General features: G+C 42.0%; 1 protein-coding gene and 1 long non-coding RNA gene across 11 annotated transcripts in view; one reads left to right on the forward strand and one right to left on the reverse strand.

The window, feature by feature from the left end:
- SBF2 (SET binding factor 2) overlaps positions 1-26,071 on the forward strand; it is a 544,825-nt gene that overhangs the window by 513,930 nt on the left and 4,824 nt on the right. For all 10 annotated transcript variants that reach the window (XM_063728148.1, XM_054524676.2, XM_054524670.2 and 7 more), the window contains 7 exons: positions 716-901; positions 12,942-13,068; positions 18,295-18,422; positions 19,620-19,853; positions 21,252-21,356; positions 23,652-23,845; positions 24,532-24,619. In XM_063728148.1, coding sequence (XP_063584218.1) covers positions 716-901; positions 12,942-13,068; positions 18,295-18,422; positions 19,620-19,853; positions 21,252-21,356; positions 23,652-23,845; positions 24,532-24,619 — 1,062 coding nt within the window. The remainder of the gene's footprint in view (positions 1-715; positions 902-12,941; positions 13,069-18,294; positions 18,423-19,619; positions 19,854-21,251; positions 21,357-23,651; positions 23,846-24,531; positions 24,620-26,071) is intronic.
- LOC103891853 (uncharacterized) lies at positions 2-26,071 on the reverse strand. Its single transcript, XR_008511233.2, has 3 exons — positions 25,864-26,071; positions 24,195-24,378; positions 2-1,053 (listed from the first exon to the last, which is right to left on the reverse strand). It is a non-coding gene; the product is annotated as an uncharacterized LOC103891853 (long non-coding RNA).

Here is a 26,071-nt window from a genome sequence, read left to right on the forward strand (position 1 = left end):
CTATTAGACATATTTTTTAATATTTCATTTTATATTTATATTTCCATTTGGTTGTTTTTAAATTCTTCAGATGACTCTTTTGTATAATGACTAATGTGTTTATGGACAGAGAAAGTCGTGTGTTAAACACCACCTGGTATCCATCAGAAAACTCCGTACCATGAGCTCTTAGCCCCTATGCAGCCTGGAGCTCTGGCTCCAGGCATCAAGCTCTCCCATCCACAGATGTACCATGCAGGCTTGCGGATGGAGCCTTTGACCAGCAGTGTGAGGCGTGGACCATCCTTCCTGGGTTTTGTCAGTCCATCCCCTGGCTCTCTATAAGCCCCGCCTTAACTCACTCCAGAGTGAAAAGTGTGAGTTCAGACTACATTAAGACATTAATCTGCATCTGCCAAAAAGTAGAATTGATTTTAACTGATCCTCTGGCCTCTGATTAACTTAGGAAACGGTTGCTGTCAGCAAACTGGCCATTTAAGGATTAAAGTCTTAATTCCCTGAAAGTAAACTTGTAGCCAAAATGAATTTGAGCTTTAGTTTTTACTGGCAAGTTTACAGAATTAATTTTATTGGCCATCCTGGAATGGTTAGTGAACAAATTTGCTGTCCAGGTAAATTTGTGAATTAGCTATCATCAGAAGGAAGTGCTTTTATCTTAGTAATAGGACTTTTTCAGAACTAAAATTAATGACAGTCCATCCTGCTTATGCCCTAGGTGACATCCCTGGTTCAGTTACTCAGTGATCCCTTTTATAGGACACTTGAAGGCTTCCGGATGTTGGTTGAAAAAGAGTGGCTCTCTTTTGGTCACAAATTCAGTCAGCGGAGCAGCTTGACCCTCAACTGTCAGGGGAGTGGTTTTGCTCCAGTCTTCTTACAGTTCTTAGACTGTGTACACCAGGTAAGTAGAGCAAGCTTGAGTTGACTTGATATGAAGGAAAGAACACAACATACTAGCATTGATGGAGCATTGCGATGGTGTGCCCGGTACCTTCCTGTTATAACTCTGATTAACTCAGCCACAGGACATGCTGAAATCTTAGCAGTAGACTCCTAGGAATGGAAAAGAAAAAAAATTAGTTGGTTTCTGAAACTAGGACAGCTAAGCTGGCTGTTGGGCTTGTCCCAAGTGCAGTAGCCAGCATTCTAAATGACCATCTTCAAAGAAGAGGAGCAAACTTGGGCTTATTACCTAAGAACAAAATCTCTAGGCAATAGGGGTCCTGAAATCCAGCACATGGTCTGTCCAGTTTGGGAGGACCCCAGCTTGTGTCTGGGAACATAAGAGGTAAAGCCTAACCCCTGGAGAAATAATCAGGGCCCAGCCAGACAGGTATACAGGCTTGAGAACACTGGTCACTTCTACCACATTGAGAAACTGTGGTACATATACACCATAGAATACTATGCAGCCATACAAAAGAATGAAATCATGTCTTTTGCAATGACATGGATATAGCTGGAGGCCATTATCCTAAGCAAATTAATGCAGAAGCAGAAAACCAAATACCTCATGTTCTCACTTATAAGTGGGAGCCCAGGTATATCCATTCAAATGCAGTGACGGTAGGGGAGATGTGACTGCTCTAGGCTCCCTCCTGCCTTCATCGCAGGCACATCAGATACAGACCTCTGGATGGGGCCTTGGTCAGGATTGGGTTTGAGAATTCGATGGCACCAAGCTTGCAGGTTGAAGACTGAATTGGCCTAGGAAAAGCAGGCCTATTTCCAGCTTTCATTTGACCACAATCCCAGGGTTGGATGAATGGGTTCTGGCATGTCAGACATATCTGTGGGAATGGTGAGCCTCTTTGAAACACACTGGCCTCAAATATCGATTGGAAAGAAAGGCAGAACTATGTTTTCAGGAACCAGAGTTGAAACTAACTCTGATGACACCAAGTTAGTATGTGGTTATGTTTTATTTTGTTTTTATTAACTTTCCAGATCACTACATAATTTTTGTAAATAACAGCTTTATTGAACTATATATCATACAATTCACCTATTTAAAGTGTTCAGTAGTTTTGAATCCATTCACAAAGTTTTGTAACAATTACCACAGTCAATTTTAGAGCATTTTATCACTCCAAAAAGAAACTCCATACTCATGAGCAGTGACTTTCCAACCTTTTACCCCACACACAGGAAGCTATGTTTTTTACTGCTCTAATTTACTTATTAAAGAAAAGACCGATTGACGAATTTCAATTGATCTGTCCAAGCAGTAACTGGAGGAGCTGGTCACAAGGTTAAGCATGTACCTTTAAACTCTTTGCAGCAAATAGTATGATATATTTGTTTTCTGTTTGAATATTGGCCCTTTTATTCATACTCCTTTTGGCAAATAGATGAGGGAAAAGTTTGGAGACCATTGTCTCTGAAACAGAAAGCTTACCTGAGGCCAAAGGAGAGGAGCAAGCATCTCTTCTCACTTCTAGGCAGGTGAAAGCATATGAGTTCTTCATGAAAGCACTTATTATCTTGCTTTTTTATTATGCTTATCAATTGGATTAGACTATTTCCTGCCTCCATATACCACCATTACTAATAATAATTACTAATTTGTGTCAACTGCTTACTATGTGCCAGGCACTGTTCTGAGCACTACACATGTTATTTTAATTCATAATTCTTTGAATCTTTCGCTGACCCTCACCCTCCCACTTTATTTATATTTCTAATGAGTCAGGTATAGACTTCTTTGATAACATCTATAGCACTAAAGTATATTTATTTGTATGTAAGTATTGCCCTCTACTTAGTCTGAGAATTCCCGGGAACAGGGACTATGTCATACTAGTCTTCATATCCCTAGTATCTAGCACAATTACAGTTTCAGTCTCTGGAATATAATAAATAGATAATCTCAGTGAATATATGAGAATTTGAAAGACCACAAGTCTTGTTCATGCTCTTACCACCCTTCATCAAGACCATCTAGAATACCCTGGCCGGGCGTGGTGGCTCACACCTGTAATCCCAGCACTTTGGGAGGCTGAGGTGGGTGGATCACGAGGTAAGAGATCAAAACCGTCCTGGCCAACATGGTGAAACCCTATCTCTACTAAAAATACAAAAAATTAGCCGGACATGGTGGCGCACGCCTGTAGTCCCAGCTACTTGGGAGGCTGAAGCAGGAGAATCGCTTGAACCCAGGAGGCGGAGGTTGCAGTGAGCTGAGAATCCCCCACTGCACTGCAGCCTGGGAGACAGAGCGAGACTCCGTCTTGGAAAAAAATATATATATATCTAGAATATCCTAAGTAGAATTGCTGGCATAATCTTCCAAAAGCTCAGATACAATCCTTTTATTCCCCTCCACAAAAGTCTTCAAAGCAAACAAACAAAAACCTTCAGTGGCTCCACATTTCCTAAAGAATTACCCTTCCACATTGAATATTCAAATATTCCAATTTGAATATAACTGGGGGGAGCCAAAATGTCCTACAGTAGGTGAATGGCTACACAAACTGGGATACATCCATACTGTGGACGACTACTCAACAGTAAAAAGGAATTACTGGCACATGCAACACCTTAAAGGGATCTCAAGGACATTATATTGAAAGAAAAAAAAAAGGCAATCTCAAAGGGTCCAACTGAGTGTGATTCCATGTATATAATTTTTTTTTTTTTTTTTTGAGACAGAGTCTCACTCTGTCACCTAGGTTGGAGTGTAGTGGTGTGATCTCAGCTCACTACAACCTCTGCCTCCCAGGCTCACGCAATCTTCCCACCTTGGCCTCCCAAGTAGCTGGGACCACAGGTGCACACCACCACAGCTGGTTAATTTTTTGTATTTTTAGTAGAGACAGGGTTTTGCCATGTTGTCCAGGCTAGTCTTGAACTCCTGAGCTCAGGCGATCCATCTCCCTTGGCCTGCCTCCCAAAGTGCTGGGATTACAGGCGTGAGCCACCATGCCCAGCTAATATTTTAAAATGACAAGATCATAAATTATTGGTTGTCAGATTCAAGATAGTGGGGGAGAAGGAAATGAGTGTGACTATAAATGGGTAGCATGAAAAACAAACCAAATGTCCATCAACCGATGAAGAGATGAACAAATTCTGGCATATTAATTCAGTGGAATACCACTCAGCACACAAAGGGAATGAAATATTTATATTACAAAGACTGACCAATCTTGTGATCACTATGCTCAGTGAAAGAAGCCAGGCAGAAAAGACTATCTACTACATAAGTTTATTTATATGACATTCTAAAAAGGGTAAAACTATAGTGACTGAAAGCAGATCAGTGACTGCCTGGGACCAGTGACCAAGGGAGGGGATCAATCATCATGCAAAGGGCATAAGCAAACTTTTCAGCATCAGGAAACTGTTCTGTATCATGATTGTGGTGGTGGTTACACAACTGTGTACAGTGACCAAAACTAATAAAACTATACACTTAAAGTAGGGAAATTTTATATTTAAATAATACTTCAATAAATCTGGAGGAAAAAAATAATAATCTTTCATTAGTAAGTCCAACATCTCAGTAAACTAGAGTTCCAGAAAAAGAAAACAGCAGCTACCTTGTTTCTACGGAGAAGAATTTGTCTGGGGCCCAGAAAGTACTTGTAGGTCTGGCTGCTTGCTTTCTGGAAACAGGACAGGAAATAGGTCCAGGGAAATCCCAGTTCAGTATGCAGACTTTTCGTTTTTTCCATGCTATTTTCAGTGTTTCCTAAGTCTCATCACTAACCCAGTTGTGTCTGGTGTTCCCAAGTCTAGAGCTTATCAGGTTTGTTTTTTTGTTTGTTTGTTTTTCAGAAAATAAACCTCCAATCTGTTGCTCTGAAAAGGGTAATCATATGACTACATGAAGTGGGAAAGGACTTGGGGTCCTTTCCTGCCTACATAGACTTCCAGCTAGTCCCACGATAGCCTCCATTTCACCCCTGCATTACTCAATACTTGGGCCTCTGTGCCCTGAGCCTTTCTGGGTTTACACAGCAAATTGTTACCTTCTCAAATCATTTTCCTCCTGGCAGGAATCCCAATATAGCTTCTCCTCTTCTATCATTTACTGCTATTCTTCCTTCTATTTTCCATCTTACAAAAATTTGCTGAATTGCTTTGGCCCAATGCTGTGTTTCCTCCCATTCTCCTCACTCCCTTTTGGGTTTTTTACCTCTTAAAAATTCCTTTAATGGGGGAGGATTCCAGGGGAATGAGCTTGTACAGCCAAGTTTGGCTTAAGTTAAATTGACTACTTAGTATGTTAAATCTCTATGTTCAACTTACAGAATTCTGCACACCTAAACATTAGGGTCAGCAAAATAATCCAGTCACAATCAGTAAGAGATAGGAGGTTCTCATGTAAGATACACTGTCCTCAAAGATGGGAACATCATTGTCTCCCAAGTACAATAATCCTTACTGGGAATGAAATTCTTCTATTTTATTATTGGGGATGGGGCTGGGGGGAGGAGTGGGAGAGGTCTAGATGCTGGAAGGTAACCTGTATTCTGTGAGTACCCCTTAAGTGGTATGATTAAAGCAATTTAACATACACTAAGATGTAGCATAACTTACATTCCTATTATCTTTAGAATACATTACAATAGATGCTAAAACTACAAAAGGCTAAGTTAATTAAAACAATCTGTGGTATATGTTTAATTTCTGCTGTTTTGTTTTATTTACTAATCAGCTGAATTTAAGATTCATCTGGTTTTTTTTTCAAGTAAAGAGTTAAAATTCAAATGTTTTATATAAACCAGTTGATTCTGAAATCAAAAACAGAAGTTAACTTTTAATTAAAGTTCGATTATTTGTAGGTGAATGCTTCACAAACTGTAAAAAGTAATATTGTTCAGGATCTAGAGACCCTATTAGTATGACTTCAAATCTGGCTGTGCCAAATTAAAATTTTTTTAATTAAGACATAAATTTTTAAGAATTTGCCTGAATCCTCTTTTCACTTAATACCTCATACATAATAACCTAAGTGCAGACAAGTCATAGCAAAGCAAGCATATGACCTTAATTGCAGTAAGTAAAGCTTGCTTGGCTACCAGAGGTATCAGCTTTGGTGATGCAAATTATTTTGTGCTGAAAAGGGATTGTTTATTCACTCAAAAACAGAGGAATCTAAGAAGATTATAGTTAGCAAATAGTTTATCTGACTCTTGCTGACTTAATTATAAGGTAGTGTTTCATCATCTTCGACATACTGGTTTTAGGCATTAGAAAATGCCTTCTTTGAATGCCTTTCAAGTGAACACTAGTGCTTTACATGACTCTGGCTTTTACCAGATAATTCAAATTAGTGCTGCCCTCAGTCTCTCAGGGACACACAACAGAACTAGGCCCAGAAACATCAAAAAATAGGTTCAAAATTACACAGCAGCAAGTGAAGCTTTCCCAGATGGAATGTGTTCCCTGCTAATTAACCATTTCTAACATTGAATGCCAAAAGGCAGTCCATGGACATATGCCTAGACTTGTCCATTAGTACTAATAAAGTTAGTTACAAGAAAACAGATGAAGCACTGAACTTAAATTAGAACTGCCTCATCATATAAAAAGCCATTGTTTACGCCAGTATATCCAGGTGTCAAATGAATTATAAATGCTAGCTCACTGTTTCATAATAGCAACATCTGGCAGATTTTTTGCTTCTAAAAGAAATTGGCTCAGCTCAAATGATATCATTACAGGACTTCCTTTTCTTAAAATAGTTGAGCCAAATTAAAAAAAAAAACCAATATACAAAGATTAAATTTTTATGTAAAATTTATTTTTAAAATATAATACCAGGAGAAAAACATGAATAGTATGAATGAAAGCATGAAGAAAGCATCCCCTTTATTTCGGCATTAGAGTAAATCTTTGAGGGCATCTTAGAACTTTTTCAGTATTTTTTACTTTGATTTCAAAGTTTATTCAAATTGTAAATTGATTCACTTTGGTCTAGCTTTATGTGATTCTCCTCATGGTTACCTTATGACAGCACTATGCTAGGTCCTACCCCAAAGAGAAAAGCTATTTGCCTTTTGAAGATATGAGCCTTCCTTGTGAGCACATATGTGAGCACATATGTGAGCAGCTAAGCTGCCCCCACACAGGTTGGTTATTCTAAAATTTATCCAGTAATATTGGCAAAATAGCTGTAGCTGATGGATTGTTGGTATATTCAAGAGTTTCTGCTGTCTGCTTCCTATTCAACTGCAAACTGGCAAAAATGAACATAATCCAATCCATTTTATAACAAGGCAATTTTGCATCAAAGCTTAATATTTAAGGCCATATAATATGGAAGGATGTAACACAAAGCACACAATGTTTGTTAAATCTTAATTTGTGAAATAACAAAAATTAATATTAGCTATATATACTCTTCTAGGGTTTGTTTAACCATATCGTTTTTCACGTGTTGATGTATAGTGTCTCTTGTAGCTCAATATTTATAATTCTGAAAGCAGAATCCAGTTTTAATGTATTAAACTTTACTTCCAAAATGTTGGTCTTTCCAGGGATTTGAGTCATAGCTTATTTTTATGGGCCTTTAAATTTTACGAAGTACTTAATGGCACATGGGCAAAAAAAAGACCCTATAAATTCATGTTTCTCCAAATTCCATTTCAGATTCTCTTCTTATAAATAAGTGAAGTTGGCAAGTTTCACTCCATAACAGAAAAACAAAACTAAAATGCTTCATGCAGTTTAGTCTTTTAAGTCTGTATACTTTTTAACCTGCAACAAAATAAACACAAAATTATTTTGAACAACAAAATCCAGATGATACCTGAGAGAAGCCTAAAACTCTATTCATCACCATACTTAGGGAAATGCTGACATAGAATTAATTTATTAGCTGCAATACCTATCATTCCCAATTCTACATAATATAGTAAGGCTAAATTTATTTGAAGCACACTTGCCTTTAGGCCCCCAAAATCTTGTGGCCAACAATAAAGAAAACTAATGAAACCAAAAGCTGTTCTTTGAGAATATCAACAAAATTGATAAACCTCTAGCTAGACTGCTTGAGAAAAAAAAGAAAGACACAAATTACCAATATTAGAAATGAGAAAGATGATGTCACTACAGATTCTACAAATATTATAAGGCTGATCCTGGGTACGGTGGCTCAAGCCTATAATCCCAGCATTTTGGGAGGCCAAGGTGGGATCACTTGAGCCCAGGAGTTCAAGACCAGCCTGGGCAACACAGCAAGACCCCACCTCTAAAATTTTGGCCGGGCACAGTGGCTCACACCTGTAATCCCAGCACTTTGGGAAGCCAAGGCAGGCAGATCACGAGGTCGGGAGATTGAGACCATCCTGGCTAACACAGTGAAATCCCTTCTCTACTAAAAATACAAAAAAATTAGCTGGGCGTGGTGGCAGGCGCCTGTAGTCCCAGCTACTCAGGAGGCTGAGGCAGGAGAATGGCATAAACCCGGGAGGCGGAGCTTGCAGTGAGCCGAGATCGCGCCACTGCACTCCAGCCTGGGCAACAGAGCGAGACTCCGTCTCAAAAAAATAATAATAATTTAAATAAATAAACAAATACTTTTTTTAAATCCCTGTTAAGCAAATGAAAAGACAAATCACACAGTGGGAGAAAATATGTGTAAACCACATATTTGCTGAAGGATTTATCTAGAACACAAAGAAACCTTAAAATTCAATAATAAGAAAACAACCTTTTTTTTTTTTTCTTTGAGATGGAGTCTTGCTCTTTCCCTGAGGCTGGAGTGCAATGGCAAAATCTTGGCTCACTGCAAGCCCGCCTCCCAGGTTCAAGCAATCCTTTCGCCTCAGCCTCCCTAATAGGTCAGATTACAAGTGTGCACCACCACGCCCAGCTAATTTTTGTATTTTTAGCAGAAATGGTGTTTCACCATATTGGCCAGGCTGGTCACAAACTCATGACCTCAAGTGATCCACCCACCTCAGCCTCTCAAAGTGCTGGAATTATAGGCATGAGCCACTGTGCCCGGCCAACAACTTATTTTTGAAATGGGCAAAACATTTGTACTGATTTCACCAAAGATATACAAATAAGCACATGAAAAGATACTTGACATCATTCTTCATTAGAAAATGCAAATTAAAATCACAAGAGTCTAGGTGAGTTCCATTGGCAAAGAGGAAAAGAAGCCAGTGAACTGGACAAACTGAATCACTGGGGTGCAGGACTCAATGGAGAAAGTATGATTTTTCTTGCTTCCTAGAAATCTAAGCACTGTAAGAGTTCAGCCATCTCATCATTTCTTCTTACATGATGGAAGAAAGACATCTCAGAAAATTCCTTAATGTTTCTTAATGTCAGATTCTAAATGTGGTATCTAGGTACTAATCAACCCAGCCTTGAGGTCTATCTGACTTTTCTTTTTCCACCAAAGAAGTGTCTACATGCTTGTTACTTTATTGCTGAAGAGTAAAAAACAAATTGCTCTGCATCTTCTCTTCCACTTCCAGTAGACCTGATGGTTAACCCCAGTTTGGGGGAGGTTTGTTTTTCAACCCCAGTTAGTTAGCAACTGCAGGTGCTCCTGTGGCACACAGGACGACACATGCATAGTGCCCCCAAGCGTATACACCTTGATGCTTTCTCCAAGCACCAATTCCAGCCCCAGTGGAGTGGGTACAAGAGGCCTTGGAAAATTGTCTAATCTTTCTAGCATAATTGTAGAGGGCTTGTGGTGAGGCCGATACACTGGGCTATGAAAGCATTTTTTGACTTGTAAAGAAGTTTCACTTTTAATCTGAGCACATGATGTCCCTGAAATGCCTGTAAGTTCAACTTAAGATCATATTTCCATTCTACTTTTACCTCAGAAGTGGGTCTTCAAAATTGTATTCCTGAGTAGATTAAATATCAGAATAATCAAGAAAAGATACAAGTATGTATGAGGTATATGGTTTGTATAGAGAATAGTCATTGAGAGAAATGTTATTTTGAGGCTTTAATACAGTTTTTTTTTGTTTTGTTTTTTTTTTTTTGAGATGGAGTCTTGCTCTGTTGCCCAGGCTGGAGTGCAGTGGCACGATCTCGGCTCACTGCAAGCTCCGTCTCCCGGTTTCATGCCATTCTCTCGCCTCAGCCTCCCGAGTAGCTGGGACTACAGGCGCCCGCCACCAGGCCCAGCTAATTTTGTTTTTGTATTTTTAGTAGAGACAGGGTTTCACCATGTTAGCCAGGATGGTCTCGATCTCCTGACCTCATGATCCTCCCGCCTCGGCCTCCCAAAGTGCTGGGATTACCGGCGTGAGCCACCACACCTGGCCCTTGAGGCTTTAATAAAGATTTTTAAAAGAAATTTTAGAACATATTGTAGACTGGTTCGGTGGAAAGAACTCTTCCTCCCTTGGAAACAGTGAGTGAGGGGCTGGCCTGTGACTACTGAAGGTTTATCCCAAGGGCTGTTGGGGCAGTTGTCCTTGGAGCTCACCCTGCCTGAGCACACTGCAGATTTCTCCTCCCCAGGATTCAGATGGTAGGGAATCAAGTTCCATCCTTAGTTGCCCTGTCCCCTTCTTCTGTCCCAGCACCCACAATCTGAGTAACCCCCTCTCCATCACTGGCTCCTTGGGGTGGGGCTTTTGATTCCAAAGCAACAGCTCAGACTGGAGAGCTCTGTATGGCATTACAGGACAGGTTGAGGGGGAAACTTGAGGTCTGAGCAATGCTTAAGAAAGGAGCCCAGAAGACCAGAGAACCAGGCCTACTAGAGAGTCAAACCCAGGGCCTTCTTTGCTGTGCATAAGTATCAGTAGGGGCAAGCATTTGAATGAGAATTGCTGTATTAAGGGACATGGTTGACTACTGAGACACACGTAGAGGGCTAACAAAACAAGGAAATAAAAGGTATTTTTTAATATTGATCCTTAATTATGTGTCACATCTGCTTGTTTTATTATAATTATAAACTCTTCAAGTTTTTAGCCTTTATCATTTATTCATTCATTCATTCATTCAGAGACAGGGTCTCACTCTGTCACCCAGGCTGGAGTACAGTAGCACAATTGTGGCTCCACTGCAGCTTCGAACTCCTGGACACAAGTGATCCTCCTCCTCAGCCTCCTGAGTAGCTGGGGCTACAGGCACGTGCCACCACACCTGGCTAATTGTTTTAATTTTTGTAGAGAAAAGGTCTCACTGTGTTGCCCAGGTTGGTCTCAAACTCCTGGCCTCAAGATCCTTCCACCTTGGTCTCCCAAAGGTGCTGGGATTACAGGCGTGAGCCACCGCGCCCAGCCAGTTTTTATAATTAGTTGCTCATATTGCATGATCATAGGAAACCCATGATTTCTAATCGCTTCATTTTCACTGATGAGAAAACTCTGCTTAATACAAATGCTTACAGTTCTACAAACCTGGAGTATGGCACACTACCTAGCTATTCAGAGCCATGTCCCATGGAAAGCTCTGCTGTCCTTTGGAGATCTGATGCAACAGGAAGGCATTGGCTCACATCAAGGAAGCAGTTCCATGGTTTGCAGGCCCACTGCATAGGAGTCAAACTCTTTTTTAATGCATCTTCCTAAAATCCATTTTATTTTACATTACTTACAAGCTAAAATTTTAGTTCAATTAAAAAGCCGATAAGAAAATGTAGAAAACCCTTTAATCATCACAGAAAACCAGGTTCCTAACCAGATGATAAATTTTGATAATGATATCCAGATCACGACTTTAAATTCCCGTTGGTCCACTGGACAATCAACATATCACACACATGCCTGCTCACTTTGGCTGACCCAGCTGACTAAGTACAGGTCCGTATTGCCAAATTAAACATGGAGGAGAACGCTGACTTTTAGACAGCTTACCTAAATTTAGTGTTAATTTGAACCAGCTTTTGAGCAAGTACAATTATGATTGGAACTTATTTCAGCCAAACAAAATTTTCTTGCTGGTCATGAGAGATTGTTTGAGCAATATAGAGGTGAGATTGCGAGGCAGACTGGGGAGTGTCACAGGGTCATCAGCCTACCCTCTGCCAATGTAAGATGGCTCCACAATCTGTATACGGTTTGCCTAAAGCATGCTATAGCTCAATGACCATTCCAAGCTTTGCCCAGCCTTCTGCCTCCCATGTCATTTATTCATTCCTATTCCTGTGCCCAATGACCTCACTGCCTAATTTACTGATGAAAAATTAGGGCTAAAAGACATTAGCTCCTGCCCTTTCCCTTGGCACTTGAACTATCTTTCTCTTGCCTACATTTCGTCTCTCCCTGTTTCCAAAGCTGTTCCCTAAATCTAGGCCCGAGCCTCATTCATTCTTGCTTTCCCAGGATCTTATTCTCTTAGTTATTAGCTAACAAATTTTTCTAAAACTTGTTCTCTCTGTTGGCTCCTTCTGGATTGCCTTTAGACACACACACATTTCTTTTGACCAGAAAACATCTCTTGCTGTCCCCTTAAGCAGCCACCTTCTCTTCTCAATCCTTTTCATTGCCAAACTTCTGTAAGAACAATTTTTCTTGTTGTATGTCACACTATTACACCACAGTTGCCTGGAAAGCAAGAACCATAACTTATGTTAATATATATCTATCACGTGCCAAGGACAGTATAATGTAGTGAGTGGGGTAGAGACTTTGGGGCCTAATAAGCCAGGGTTAAATTTGGGCTCACTAACTACTGTTTAATGTCATTGGGTAAATGTCTTAATCTTGCTGATCCTATGCTTTCTCAATTGTAAAGTAGAGATAATAATGCCTCTCTTGCTATACCATAGAAATTAAATGAGATTATGTTTATTAAAAAAAACCCTCGTCTGGTGTCTGGCACACAGTAGGTGCTCGGAAAAGCTGGTTCCCTTCCCATCTCTACTCGTGGTAGGGATTCAGGTATTTCTTGAGTAAATGACTGAATGGTCTCCTGCATGTTTCAGTTAAGCCTTCAGTGGCCTGGCATCCACTTTTTGTTCTGTTTGATTCTTACTCTTTTCTTTGCCTTGTGTGTTTCAGGTTCACAACCAGTATCCAACTGAGTTTGAATTCAATCTCTATTACTTAAAGTTCTTGGCTTTCCACTATGTGTCTAATCGCTTTAAAACATTTCTCCTGGATTCAGACTATGAAAGATTAGAGCACGGTATGTGTTTGTATGCCCTTGTTTCATCTTTTTTGTTAGTTCTGCATGTTTTTAATGAAAATTCTAATAATGTAACTACCCCCAAGAGTGACAAGCTGAGTTAAGGTTTAACTCTGAACTATGAATGTAGAGGAGTGGATAAGTGGCCAAATTCTGAAATTATGTGCCACGTTAGCTCTTAGCAGGTGGTCATTCCTATAGCATCTTTGTAAAATTAAATATGTTTACTATTTTGATACCTCAAAGTGATCACACTGTTTGAGAAGAAACATTTGACTCAGTTTTTCCAACCCTGATGCACTCTGGTAGGAAGGGTGCCTGCCCTTGGAGGCAGCTTGAATAGCAGCTAAGACCCTGTGCTCTAGACCAAACAGACCAGGGTAAAATCCCAGCATTGCCAGTTACCAACTGAGTATTTTGGGGAGGGGTTAAATACCTCTCTGAGACTCAGTTTCCTCATCTTTAAAACAAGGACAGTAATACCATCCCACCTGTCAGGGCCATAATGATCACATTATGTGAGGAAAAAGTTGTAAACTCTTCACACAGTCACTTAGCCTCTTAGCACAGTCACTAGCAGATAGTGAGCACTCAATAAATTTTAGACATCACTAGCATTATTAATGACAGTGATGAACTATTTTTTTTAATAGCAATGATAGTTGTAATGAGTAGATTCTGAAAGTCAGCCCTGGTAAAAACATTTCCCAAGGGGATTTTACATTCTTACTTTTATAACTGTTACAGGGGGAGAGGAAACACATGACTATTTTTGTTAAGCAAACAAAAATCAGTTCTGTTCAATATATTATATGCACTCAGTACCATAAAGAGGACTCTTAATTCCAAGAAAATATTTACTGATGTTCTCAGTGTGAAATCTGAAATCAGGAAATACTGCTTTCCAGGGCATCCTATTGAAATTGTCTAGTATGATATCTCATACTTTTGATAAGGGAAAGAGCACTGTGAGACCATTTCCCATCCTGTTTATACTTCCAGATCTTTGTTGACTCATGGAATTGTTATTCTTCACATCACAATCAGAAACCTTAATTTCTTAAGCATCTGCATACTGCTTATTGGGAAGGTAGTAAGTATAGCTGGTTACAACTGCCCCAGGCCTGGTCTTTTTTTTTTGAGATGGAGTCCCACTCACTGTGTCACTCTGTCTCCGAGGCTGGAGTGCATTGGTGCGATCTTGGCTCACTGCAACCTCTATTTCCCAGGTTCAAGCAATTCTCCTGCCTCAGCCTCCCTAGTAGCTGGGATTAGAGGCCTGTGCCACCATGCCTGGCTAATTTTTGTATTTTTAGTAGAGACAAGGTTTCACCATGTTGGCCAGGCTGGTCTTGAACTCCTGGCCTCAAGCAGTCTGCCTGCCTCAGCCTCCCAAAGTGCTGGGATTACAGGCGTGAACCACCACGCCTGGCCAGGCCTGGTCTTAAGTGGACTGACCTGTACCTACAGGGGTCACCATGTCATTCAGCTTTATCACTGAAAGGAACAACATGTACAAATATTGGTGGGAGTAAAACGCAGGTATTTGCCTCCTTGGAGTAGTTGTGTTTTTTGAGGGTTTTTTTGTTTTTTTGTTTTGCAGGCGGCAGGGAGTGGTATTTTGTTTTGTTTTTGAGGCAGGGTCTCCTCTATCTCCCCGGCTGGAGTGCAGTGTCAGGATCTCGGCTCACTGCAACCTCTGCCACTGGGACTCAAGCAATCCTCCCACCTCAGCCTCCTGAGTAGCTGGGAACACAGGCATGTGCCCCCATGCCCACATAATTTTTGTATTTTTTGTAGACATAGGGTTCTGCCATCTTGCCCAGGCTAGGTTTTTGGTTTTTTAATAAAGCAGTTTGTTTTGCTGAATTAAGCTGATCAGCAAATTACCTCAGCAGCATGCAGATGTGGCCAAAGACCAAGGCTTCTCCTATAGCAGATGATGGTTCTCTTAAGAGAAGCAACAAGGTCTAGTGCAGTGGTTCTCAGACTTGACTGAACATTAGAATCACCTGGGGAGCTTTTAAAACTTCCAAGGTCCAGGCAACATCCCCAACCACTTAAATCAGAATCTGTGATGGTAAGGCCCAGGCATCAACAGCTTTTAAAACTCCCCAGGTAAGGCCAGGCGCGGTGGTTCACGCCTGTAATCCCAGCACTTTGGGGAGGCCAAGGTGGGTGAATTGCTCGAGGCCAGGAGTTCGAGACCAGTCTGGCCAACATGGCGAAACCCCATCTCTACTAAAAATACAAAAATTAGCCAGGCGTGGTGGCATGTGCCTCTAATCCCAGATATTTGTGAGGCTGAAGCACGAGAATTTCTTGACCCCATGAGGCAGAGGTTGTAGTGAGCTGAGATCGCACCAGTGCACTCTAGCCTGGGTGACAGAGTGAGACCCTGTCTCAAAAATAAAGAATAAAAAATAAAAACTCCCCGGGTGAGCCCATTATGCTGCCAAGTCTGAGGCCCACCGCTGGCCCCACGGGTAGAGGGTGAGCCCATTATGCTGCCAAGTCTGAGGCCCACCGCTGGCCCCACGGGTAGAGGGTGAGCCCATTATGCTGCCAAGTCTGAGACCCACCGCTGGCCCCACGGGTAGAGCCATAGATCAGGGGTCAGAAAATGTCAGTAACTTTGGGTAAATTACTTCATCTCTGAGTCTCAGTTTCCTCATCTGAAAAACTAAACAGCCCTGCCTATCACACAGGGCTGTTGAAAAGATTAAATAAAATGATGCGGATAAAAGGATATGTTTGGTATATATTGAAAGATTATCATGATTATTTGAAAATATAAGCATTTCCATCCTATGAAACATGTTTCCTCTTAAAACTCATAAATACAGGCTGGGTGCAATGGCTCACACCTATAATCCTAGCACTTTGAGAGGCTGAGGCGGGCGGATTGCTTGAGCCCCAGGAGTTCAAGACCAGCCTGGGCAACATGACAAAACCCCATCTCTACAAAAAGAAAAAAAAAAAACAACAACAACAACAACAAAAAATTAGCTGGGTGTGGTGGCACACTCCTGCAGTTTCAGCTGTTCAGGAGGCTGCGGTGGGAGGACCACTTGAGCCCAGGAGGTCAAGGCTGCAGTGAGCCAAGATTACACCACTGCACTCCAGCCTGGGTGACAGGGTTGAGACCCTATCTCAAAAACAACAACACATAAACATGCATTTTGAATCCTAGAATGTCATTGCCGAAGGCTCAATAGAAATCATCTACCCAGCCTCCTCTCTGGATGTTAGGCCACCCACCTAATCAACATCAAGGAAGCCTAGTTTCGTGTCCCTAGTCCAGACTAGGTTGCCTACTTGAAGTCTGTTCCTTCTTGTGTTCTGGTAGATGCACTCATTATCAAGCCTACAGTGAAACCTTGTTTAGGAACAGCTGTGGTAACTACCCTTTGTCTGCCAAGATGATGAAGTGGAGAGTAAGTAATCTCAACCACTGCTGGTAGAATTCATCAGTCATAATTTTTTTTTTTTTTTTTTTTTTTTGAGATGGAGTCTCACACTGTCGCCAGGCTGGAGTGCAGTGGCACGATCTCAGCTCACTGCAGCCTCCACCTCCTGGGTTCAAGTGATTCTCCTGCCTCAGCCTCCCGAGTAGCTGGGATTACAGGTGCCCGCCACCACACCCAGCTGATTTTTGTATTTTTAGTAGAGAGGGGTTTCACCATGTTGGCAGGCTGGTCTCAAACTCCTGACCTCAAGTGATCCGCCTGCCTCAGCCTCCCAAAGTGCTGGGATTACAGACGTGAGCCACCGCACCACGCTGAGTCATAATTTTTAAGATTTTATCAGAAAAACTTAAACACAATGAATTCTCCTGTGTCCTAAAAGCTTAATATGATGATTATTACATACTGGATTATAGAGTTGTAATTTGATAGGATTTGGCACTAGCTGTCTGATTTGGACTGTTTTTAAGATGTTCCTTATATGTGTACATGTTGCCCTAAGCCAGTCATATGGATACTGTAAGAAAAATCCATTGGACTTGGTTCCAATTACAAGGTGTTATAACAGCCCTAAGGAACAGAGGGCCACGTATTGCATCTCCTCTTCTGGTTTCAGCTCATTCTCTTTCTGTCTGCAAAGGTGCCTAGAGCCTGTTTCAACTTGGGCTAACTACCACACAGCCTTTCAGTCTAATCCATGCCTCAAGGCGCCAAATGGAGCAATATACATGGTGGCTTTCAAAATCTTACTGCAACCCCTAGAGCATTCGCAGCTTTGGACATTGGAGTTACTTGAACTTTTAAAATAACTAATATCTCGGGCCATCCCCAGAGATTCCGATTTAATTGGTCTGAGGTGAGACCTGGGCATTGGGATTTTTTTAAAGCCCTTGGTTTTTTAAATGCATGTCCAAGGTTGAGAACTACTGCACTGGACCCTGCAGTTAAAAGGTAGAGAAGAAACTGTTAATTAGTCTTAGGGGCCCCACATATTATAGAATTTCATGCCATCTTGGGCTTGAGTCTTTTTTTTTTTTTGATAAACTGGTAAAATGCATGTTGATTTTGACTGAGTCACTTCATTCCAAGCAAGACACCCTTCATGGCCTTTTAAAGAACTACTTTTTGCCTCACCCCAACACATTTTCCTCCCTATTAAAAACAAAGTGGGCTCATGTTAGTAATAGATTGACTATTTGAAAAAGGTATAAAAGTTCTGCTTTTATTTTTAAGTCACCCAAGGACACAGACCACACCCTTCTGTCATCTAGAGTCTCAGTAACCATGATCTGCGGTATATATACACTGCTAAACAAGAAAACTCTTTAAATGGCTTCATAATAAACAGCCAACAACTTAAAAGAGAAACATAAAATTATGTTTTTTACTGAGCTTCATCAAATCAACTCTGAAGTCCTTCCATTTTCTCTTGAAAAGTGTAGACTGCCTCCTGCATGGACTTCTTTGAATCTAGATATAGATGCAGGATGAGGGTTGGAAGAGTCATGATTGATAGACTGCTGGCTGTTTAGGCAAACTTTATCAGATGTTTCCTCCATCTGGATCTGTTTCCCTATAGCTATGAAATTCATTCCTGTCTTTAGCCTTTGCAGTTATTTTCTAAGGTTTTCGCACAAATGTTGCTGTTTTTAAAGCCATAAAAAATATTCTACTTTTTTATCTGCTACATGCATCATACGTTTTTTGGCAAAGTGTGAATTTATTTAATTTTGTTTTGTTGGATTTTTTTAATTTACAGGAACTTTATTTGATGATAAAGGAGAAAAGCATGCCAAAAAGGGAGTCTGTATTTGGGAATGTATTGACAGAATGCACAAGAGGAGTCCCATTTTCTTTAATTATTTATATTCGCCATTGGAAATAGAGGTAGAGTAAGAAATCATTTATGTTTCATTTTCTGAAATTTTGTGTTAAAGTTTTCCTTAGTTTTAACATATATAAGCAGTTTAAGCTTTTTATAAACATTGGACTAGGTTTCATACCGAAAAGCTATTTCAAAGTTTGAGACACTATAGGTTTGGGTTGTGACACAAATGGAGACTGTTCCCTAAATTCTTGCCACAAAAATTAGGAGCTGGCTCTCAAAACCTAGAAAGGAAAACTTCTACAGAATCAAAGCAAGGCACCTTTCCCCAGAAAGAAAGAACTAACAAAATTTGAAATATCAACAGGTGGTCTAAGCTGAAAAACCTTAAAATACTTTAGAAAAGGTTTCTTTAAGTTCATCTGTACCAAAGCCATGGAAGAACCCCTGTAGGAAGCAGAGATATTTGGAGCTGAGCCCAAGAAGGATAACATATCTCGGGGCAACTGCCCCACCATGCACATCTACATAACACACGCCCTGGAATGGAACAGACTGGTCTGATAAGCAGTTTCACCATTACTTAGGGCTGGGAGCAGCCCCTCCCCTGGGCCCCAATCATAGAACCCTAGTCTGGCCTTCCTCCAGCTGCATCCTCCTCGTGGAGGTGAGCAGTACAAGAAACCAAAAGGTGCCCCTCCTTCATCTAAACCATACTCTGGGTACTTCAGAATTCTTTGCCCAAATTCAGGCTGCTCACCAGGCTATTTCTCCAAGTCAGTCTCCTAAGTCAGTGCATGGACCCCAAGGCCCAAAAAATGGCAAAAAATAGCAGGTTTGACAGAGTGGACAGAGTTTGACTTTGTGGGCTGGGGTATACAAAATCATTCATGTAATACCCTTAGAATGTAAGATAGGGGTGGGAGGAGAAGAGAGGCCAAGGACAGGGGGCTGGGGCCAGCTCCTCCAGTGCTACCACTTGGTAGTATAAAATTCTGAGGAATCCAAGAATTCTCTATTGAACTTGACCTTCTAGGTCATTAGGAAGTGACATTTCTCAATGTAGGAGGGAGGATTGGAGGATGTTTTATTTAATAATTTATCTTGATGTATGACTTTTAAATATTTAGACATATGGTACTTGAACTCCATTCATACTCTTCCTCCCCTGGGCTCTACAAATGTTAGGGGTTTGCCTGACAGTGAGCTTGGGGTGCTTTGGGGTCAAGATGGAACTATATTTCTGTTTTCTTTAACAGGCTCTGAAGCCCAATGTAAATGTCTCCAGCCTCAAGAAGTGGGATTACTACATAGAAGAGACCCTGTCCACAGGCCCTTCCTATGACTGGATGATGCTAACCCCCAAGCACTTCCCCTCCGAAGACTCTGACCTGGCTGGAGAAGCTGGGCCATGGAGCCAGAGGAGAACAGTGTGGCCATGCTATGATGATGTGAGCTGTACTCAGCCCGATGCTCTCACCAGCCTTTTCAGTGTAAGTCAACTGTAGACACACACCTAGGGGCACCAGGGGCCCTGGAGGCACGAGGGCAAAGGAACCAGGCTAAGAATGGTTTACAAACTTCTGAACATGGCTCTCCTTACTCTGGGCTAGGGTTAGGGTAGCACCCTCCATGTATGAAGAAACCAGATTTGCTCCCCGTCATCAGTGGGGACCAGGCTTCACTACTGGAAAAGAGTCTCAATAAAAGTGATTTTCCAGCCTGGTGTGGTGGCTCACACCTGTAATCCCAGCAGTTTGGGAGGCCCAGGCGGGCAGATCATAAGGTCAGGAGATCGAGACCATCCTGGTTAACACAGTAAAACTCCATCTCTACTAAGAAATACAAAAAAAAAAAAAAAATTAGCCGGGCGTGGTGGCGGGCGCCTGTAGTCCCAGCTACTCGGGAGGCTGAGGCAGGAGAATGGTGTGAACCTGGGAGGCGGAGCTTGCAGTGAGCGGAGATCATGCCACTGCACTCCAGCCTGAGTGACAGAGCAAGACTCTATCTCAGTAAAAAAAAAAAAAAAAAAAAAAAAAAGTGATTTTCCAGCATTACAAGAAAGCAATCAAGGAAATGGAGCAATTTACTCCTTCAGGCAGCTTCCCAGCTGTTTTAGTTGTCCGAGCAGCCTTAGTCAGGCCTTGGCTGTGGCTTTTGTGGGTGCTTTACTTCCTCTGGTCAGAAGTGTGGGTAGTCAGTGGCCTGATGGGAGTGCTGCCAACCATCTTCTGCAAGGAATGTTCCGGAACCAACCCCTCCTGGCAGTAGCCAGCCTGAGGAATAGCTTTGAGCCCTGATATGGGCCAGACAGTTCCTAAAGAGTCTTCCCCATCTGGTTTCCTGACCAGGAAGAGTATGCTTCAGTGGTCATACTGTCACAGAGGCAGCTACCCTGATCTCCAGCTTCCCTGTCAGAAGGTATATCTGTTTCCTTGGGCATTTCTTGGTTCATTCTTTCCACATCTGGTTTGAATTATCAGAGTTGAGGGGTTCCTCCTGTCAAGGACTGGCTTCTCATCTACCTCAGCTATTAGGGCTAGACCACAGGCCAGTGCTTGACCTCTTGCTTTGGCTATTAGATTTCCCATGGGCTGCCCAAGGGTACAGACGTCTGAGATACATATTTCACATCCTAGTATGTAAGCTATCCTGTACAAAAAGGCCTAGTTATAGGTCCTAATAAACCATCTTTGCCACAGTACGGCACACCAACCAGAGCTCTCACCACTATTCCTGGCTGGGAGACCTCACAGGCCCATGTCCACCACTTTCCTCAACTGCCCTCTGGCCACGCTGCTCATCTGGGCCTAGTACAGAAGCAGTGTGGCTTTGGGGCCCATCCTGATTTCTATGAAATACTGATCAGAAAACTTTTAATTTCTTTGCAGGAAATTGAAAAATTGGAGCACAAATTGAATCAAGCCCCTGAGAAGTGGCAGCAGCTATGGGAAAGGGTAACTGTGGACCTTAAAGAAGAACCAAGAACAGATCGTGTGAGTTGGCAATGCCCCTTGAGAGCTACTTCTGAGCTTTCTGAGGGTGTTAAGTCAGGTGGAGCCCACTGCCACAGGTGACAAGACCCAGCTGGGTTTATGGCCAGAAGGAAGGGTGGAAAGGGGAGGGGTCATGTCCTGGGAGTCCAGGGCAGAAAGTTCCAAATGACTGAATACTTCCTGAGTGTCTCACTTCACCACAGTGACATAATACTTATGTCTCAGCACCCCGAATCCAAGGAAAATTATTGGGTTCTTTCCTATCTCAGTGCCCCTGTGGTTTCAGCTGATCTTCTACCACATAAGGCAGGAGGGGAATGCCAAGACCATGTTTGCTCCACAGAAAGTATGTTAAAACAACAAAATATGCTGCCCTGTGTTGTTCACAGTCCCTTTTCTGTTTCTGACTTAAGAAACATTTATCATAAAAATATTTTAACGGCCGGACGCGGTGGCTCATGCCTATAATCCCAGCACTTTGGGAGGCCGAGGTGGGCGGATCACGAGGTCAAGAGATCGAGACCATCCTGGCCAACATGGTGAAACCCCTTCTCTACTAAAAATACAAAAATTAGCTGGGCGTGGTGGCGCATGCCTGTAATCCCAGCTACTCAGGAGGCTGAGGCAGGAGCATCTCTTGAACTTAGGAGGCAGAGGTTGCAGTGAGTGAGCCGAGATCGTGCCACTACACTCCAGCCTCGTGACAGAACAAGACTCCATCTCAAATATATAAATATATATATATATATTTTAAAACCAAATACTCTGTTTTCTGCTTCTCATACCCCATTTCCTATTTCTGATTTAAGAAACATTTATCAAGCACATAATATGTGGAAGGGTCTGTGCTTAGTACAGTACACACCTTCGCATCCTATTTAATCCACTGTGAGGGAACAGCGTTCCCTCTCCTACATGAGGAAGAGGCACAGAGATCATACAGCGGCAACTGGTAGAGCCACCAATCGAACCCACATCAGACTGGCTCCAAATGCAACAGAAGGGAAATTAGGACAGATGAGTGTTCTGAAGAACAGTTCAGGAAGAAGAGGCCAGCAGGTCAGATGTTACAGAAAGGTCAAGAAGAATGGAGGGTAGAAGAAAACCTTTGTGGTAAAAAGAGAACATCTGGGGCTCTCTTACCCTCAAATAGCAATTCAGGAGCTATTATCAGACAGACAACAGGTGGGTGATGCCTTGATGCTTTTTTGTTAGAAAAATAATAGTTTATTGATTTTTTCTGATACTGAAAGTAATGATGTTCATTTTTTGAAAGAACACACAGAAAGTTATAAAATAAAAGATGAGAATCACCCACAATTTATAACCTAGAAGTAAACCACTATGCTATCAAACTTGTTTTACCCTTATAAATTCACATATAAAAGAGATTTACTAGACATACTATTTTAAACCTGCTTTTTCACTCCACGTTGGCATACGTGTCCTTCCATCTGTCACTGTGTATAAACCAGTGTCTGCCAGGCGCAGTGGTTCATGCCTGTAATCCCAGCACTTTGGGAGGCCGAGGCAGGCATGAAGTCAGGAGTTCGAGACCAGCCTGGCCAGCATGGTGAAACTCTGTCTCTACTAAAAATACAAAAAATTAGCCGGGCATGGTGGTGTGTGCCTGTAATCCCAGCTACTCGGGAGGCTGAGTCAGGAGAATCACTTGAACCCAGCAGGCAGAGGTTGCAGTAAGCCGAGATCACACCACTGTACTCCAGCCTGGGCGATAGACTGAAACCCTGTCTCAAAAAAAAAAAAAATCATCATCTTTATTTTTTTTGAGATAGGGTCTCACTCTGTCACCCAGCCTGGAGTGCAGTGGCGTGATCATGGCTCACTGCAGCCTCAGCCTCCAGGGTTCTGGTGATGATCCCAAGTAGCTGGGACTACAGGCACACACCACCACACCCGGCTCATTTGTAAAATATTTTTCGTAGAAATGGGGCTTCGCCATGTTGCCCAGGCTGGTCTCACCTCGGCCTCCCAAAGTGCTGGGATTACATATGTGAGCCACCACGCCTGGCCATAGCAGCATCATTTTTTAATGGCTGTCTAGAATTCCACTGTATGGAAATGCCATAATTTCTTTAATGTCCGTAATAATGGACGTGTAGGTTGTTTCCAGTTTTTTACCACGGTAACTAACTCTGGGATTGATACTTGAGTACATTATTGTTGCTTATTAGTCCAGTTTTTTCCTTGAGATAAATATTTGTAAATGAAATTTTCCAGTCAGTAGTTTAAGTGTCTGTAAAGGTTTCCTAGCTCCTGTCCTGTCTTTTTCAGTCCCAAAGACACCTGTCGAGGTCCCCAGGAATTGTGTCTACCAACCTACCTTCCTATCAGAAGAGGTCTCTGCTACATCTCCCAGACAGCAGCATGGGGGAGGAACAGAATTCCAGCATCTCCCCATCCAATGGAGTGGAGCGACGAGCAGCCACGCTCTATAGCCAGTATACATCCAAGAATGATGAAAACAGGTGACATGCTGAACCCTGCTCACTGTGCTGAAGACTTCCCCACAGCACCTGAGGCTAAACCACAGGTCCCTCAATAAGCTAGGCCTGTGCAGTACAGCCTTTTATAAACTTGAAATGGATTTGCTTTAATTTTTATAATGTTTTAGATGTTTCTTTGAAAAGAAAAAAAAACAAAAATTACAACTAAAAATAATGCCAAGAGGTGGTAGTTATTTGTAGTTGAGTCCTGATGGCTCTTATCTCCCGTCTGCCAGAACGTTTGAGGGAATATGTATTAGCCAGTACTTTGTCAGTGGCAAACATCAGAAATCCAGCTTATGCTAGCTGAAGCAAAAAGGAATTTACTCACATAAGCTAGGACAGCCAAGGGTATGCTAGCTTCTCACACAGTATCTTCTATCCACTTCCCGGCTCTGCTTTGCCCTCTCTCTGTTATGTCAGTCCCAGCATGGCACAAAGGATGGCTACTGATCATTCCAAGCCTCACAGATGTGGTAATCCCAGCAGAAAGCAGCAGTCTTTCCCCCAGAGGTCTAGCAGAAAAAATCCAGGGAGAACTCTTATTGGCCATTTTTGAATCATCTAGGGGAAATAGAGACTTGACAAAAACAACAGACATCCCTTCCCCTTTACAGCATTTTGTAAGTGTAAGTCAAAATTAACTCTCCTGTCATCATTTCTTCTAGGTCCTTTGAGGGAACGCTTTATAAAAGAGGGGCTTTGCTGAAAGGTTGGAAGCCCCGTTGGTTTGTTTTGGATGTAACAAAACATCAGGTAATACTCTTAAAGCCAAAAGAAATTACTTCTGTCTAGGCCAGTCCCAGTCCCTGGCTATTATGTGGCTCTAGCAGACAGACAGATTCCTCATGTACAGACTGCTTTTTTAGTGCCTCTCATATGCAGTCTGGAGGCTCCTCAAGGGCCCCAGATGTCCCTGAGTAAGGGCAATAGCCTTCGGAGGGAGTTTCCCAAGTAGCTCGGCCTGGTACGTGCAGGCAGAGGCAGCAGCAGTTGAGCCCAGAGCATAGAGCAATAGAACTCTTTTTTTAATGCTCAAATATCTCTTGCTGCCTGATCTTAAAACCCAGATGAGGGGATTCCTGAGGTTTTCAGCCTGTTGCATACATACCACATGCACATATAAGCCTGTGCCTGTGAACACTCCCCAGAATATAGGTTACTACCTTCGTCCTCGCAGCAGAAAGCATCCATTCAAAACGGAGGGCATTAATTTATTCCACAAACATTTATCGAACACCACCTCTGTGCCCATTGCTGTACTGGTTACTAAAGAAGTCACTGTTACCCTCCAAAGATGGCAGCAACAGGGAAGTAAAGGGGCCCCAAAAGAGGCAGAGGGGATATGCCCACCCATACTTGGAATTCACCATGGGCAAGTACTAGACTGGACCTTGCTGACTATGTCAAGAAATCTTTTGACTACTGTTAGGTTCTTAGCTATTCCTGTAGCAGCCTCTGCAATCCTTAGCATCATAGTCTTAACTCCAGTGATTTGAAGAGAGAGCAATTCCTACCCAAACCTCCAGCAACTCCACACCCTGCATTACTGAGAGCTGCATGGTCTCCTGTGTTCTGACTGCAGGCCTTACTCCACCTTGGAATTGACCACTCAGCCTTGAGGCTGAGGCTTAAACATTTTGATTCTCAATGCATTTATCTATAAAATGGAGTCTGTTAGGAAAAACCTGAACTGTTACTCATGTACAGTGCTTTGGTTGGACCTGCATCTAGAAGACTCCTTCCAAATGAAGACTGTATTTGGGGTCCAGCTTTTCCTCTGCTCAAGGAGTTTCATAACGATTACAGAGTCTTTGTGGGACAATATAGATAATTTATGTTCAAATATACAAATGGAAGCCCTGTTAGGGAGTTATACTCTGAAATCATAGAGCCTACACTGTGTAAAAAAGTTCCATTAAACTTCTAAATATAACATAGGAGAATGTCATAATTTTTCTATAATTTACAATTACATCAAATTATACTTGCATTCTTACCAGTCTTCTGGACTTCTTTAACATGAAAGATAGATACAGTTTTTCCACTTAGCCCTGCTCATACCGTGCCTGAGAGGAGAGACAGAGAAAAGTCTCAGGTCAGAGCTACGGTGTCGGAAGCACCACTTTCTTGCCATGTACACTAGAGAGTGAAATCCACAGATTATGGTGCAATAAGGCTTATTCCCTAGCAGTCTCTTTGACTTTT

This window comes from Pongo abelii, chromosome 9 (assembly GCF_028885655.2).
Source record: "Pongo abelii isolate AG06213 chromosome 9, NHGRI_mPonAbe1-v2.0_pri, whole genome shotgun sequence".
Classification (NCBI taxonomy): Eukaryota; Metazoa; Chordata; class Mammalia; order Primates; family Hominidae; genus Pongo; species Pongo abelii.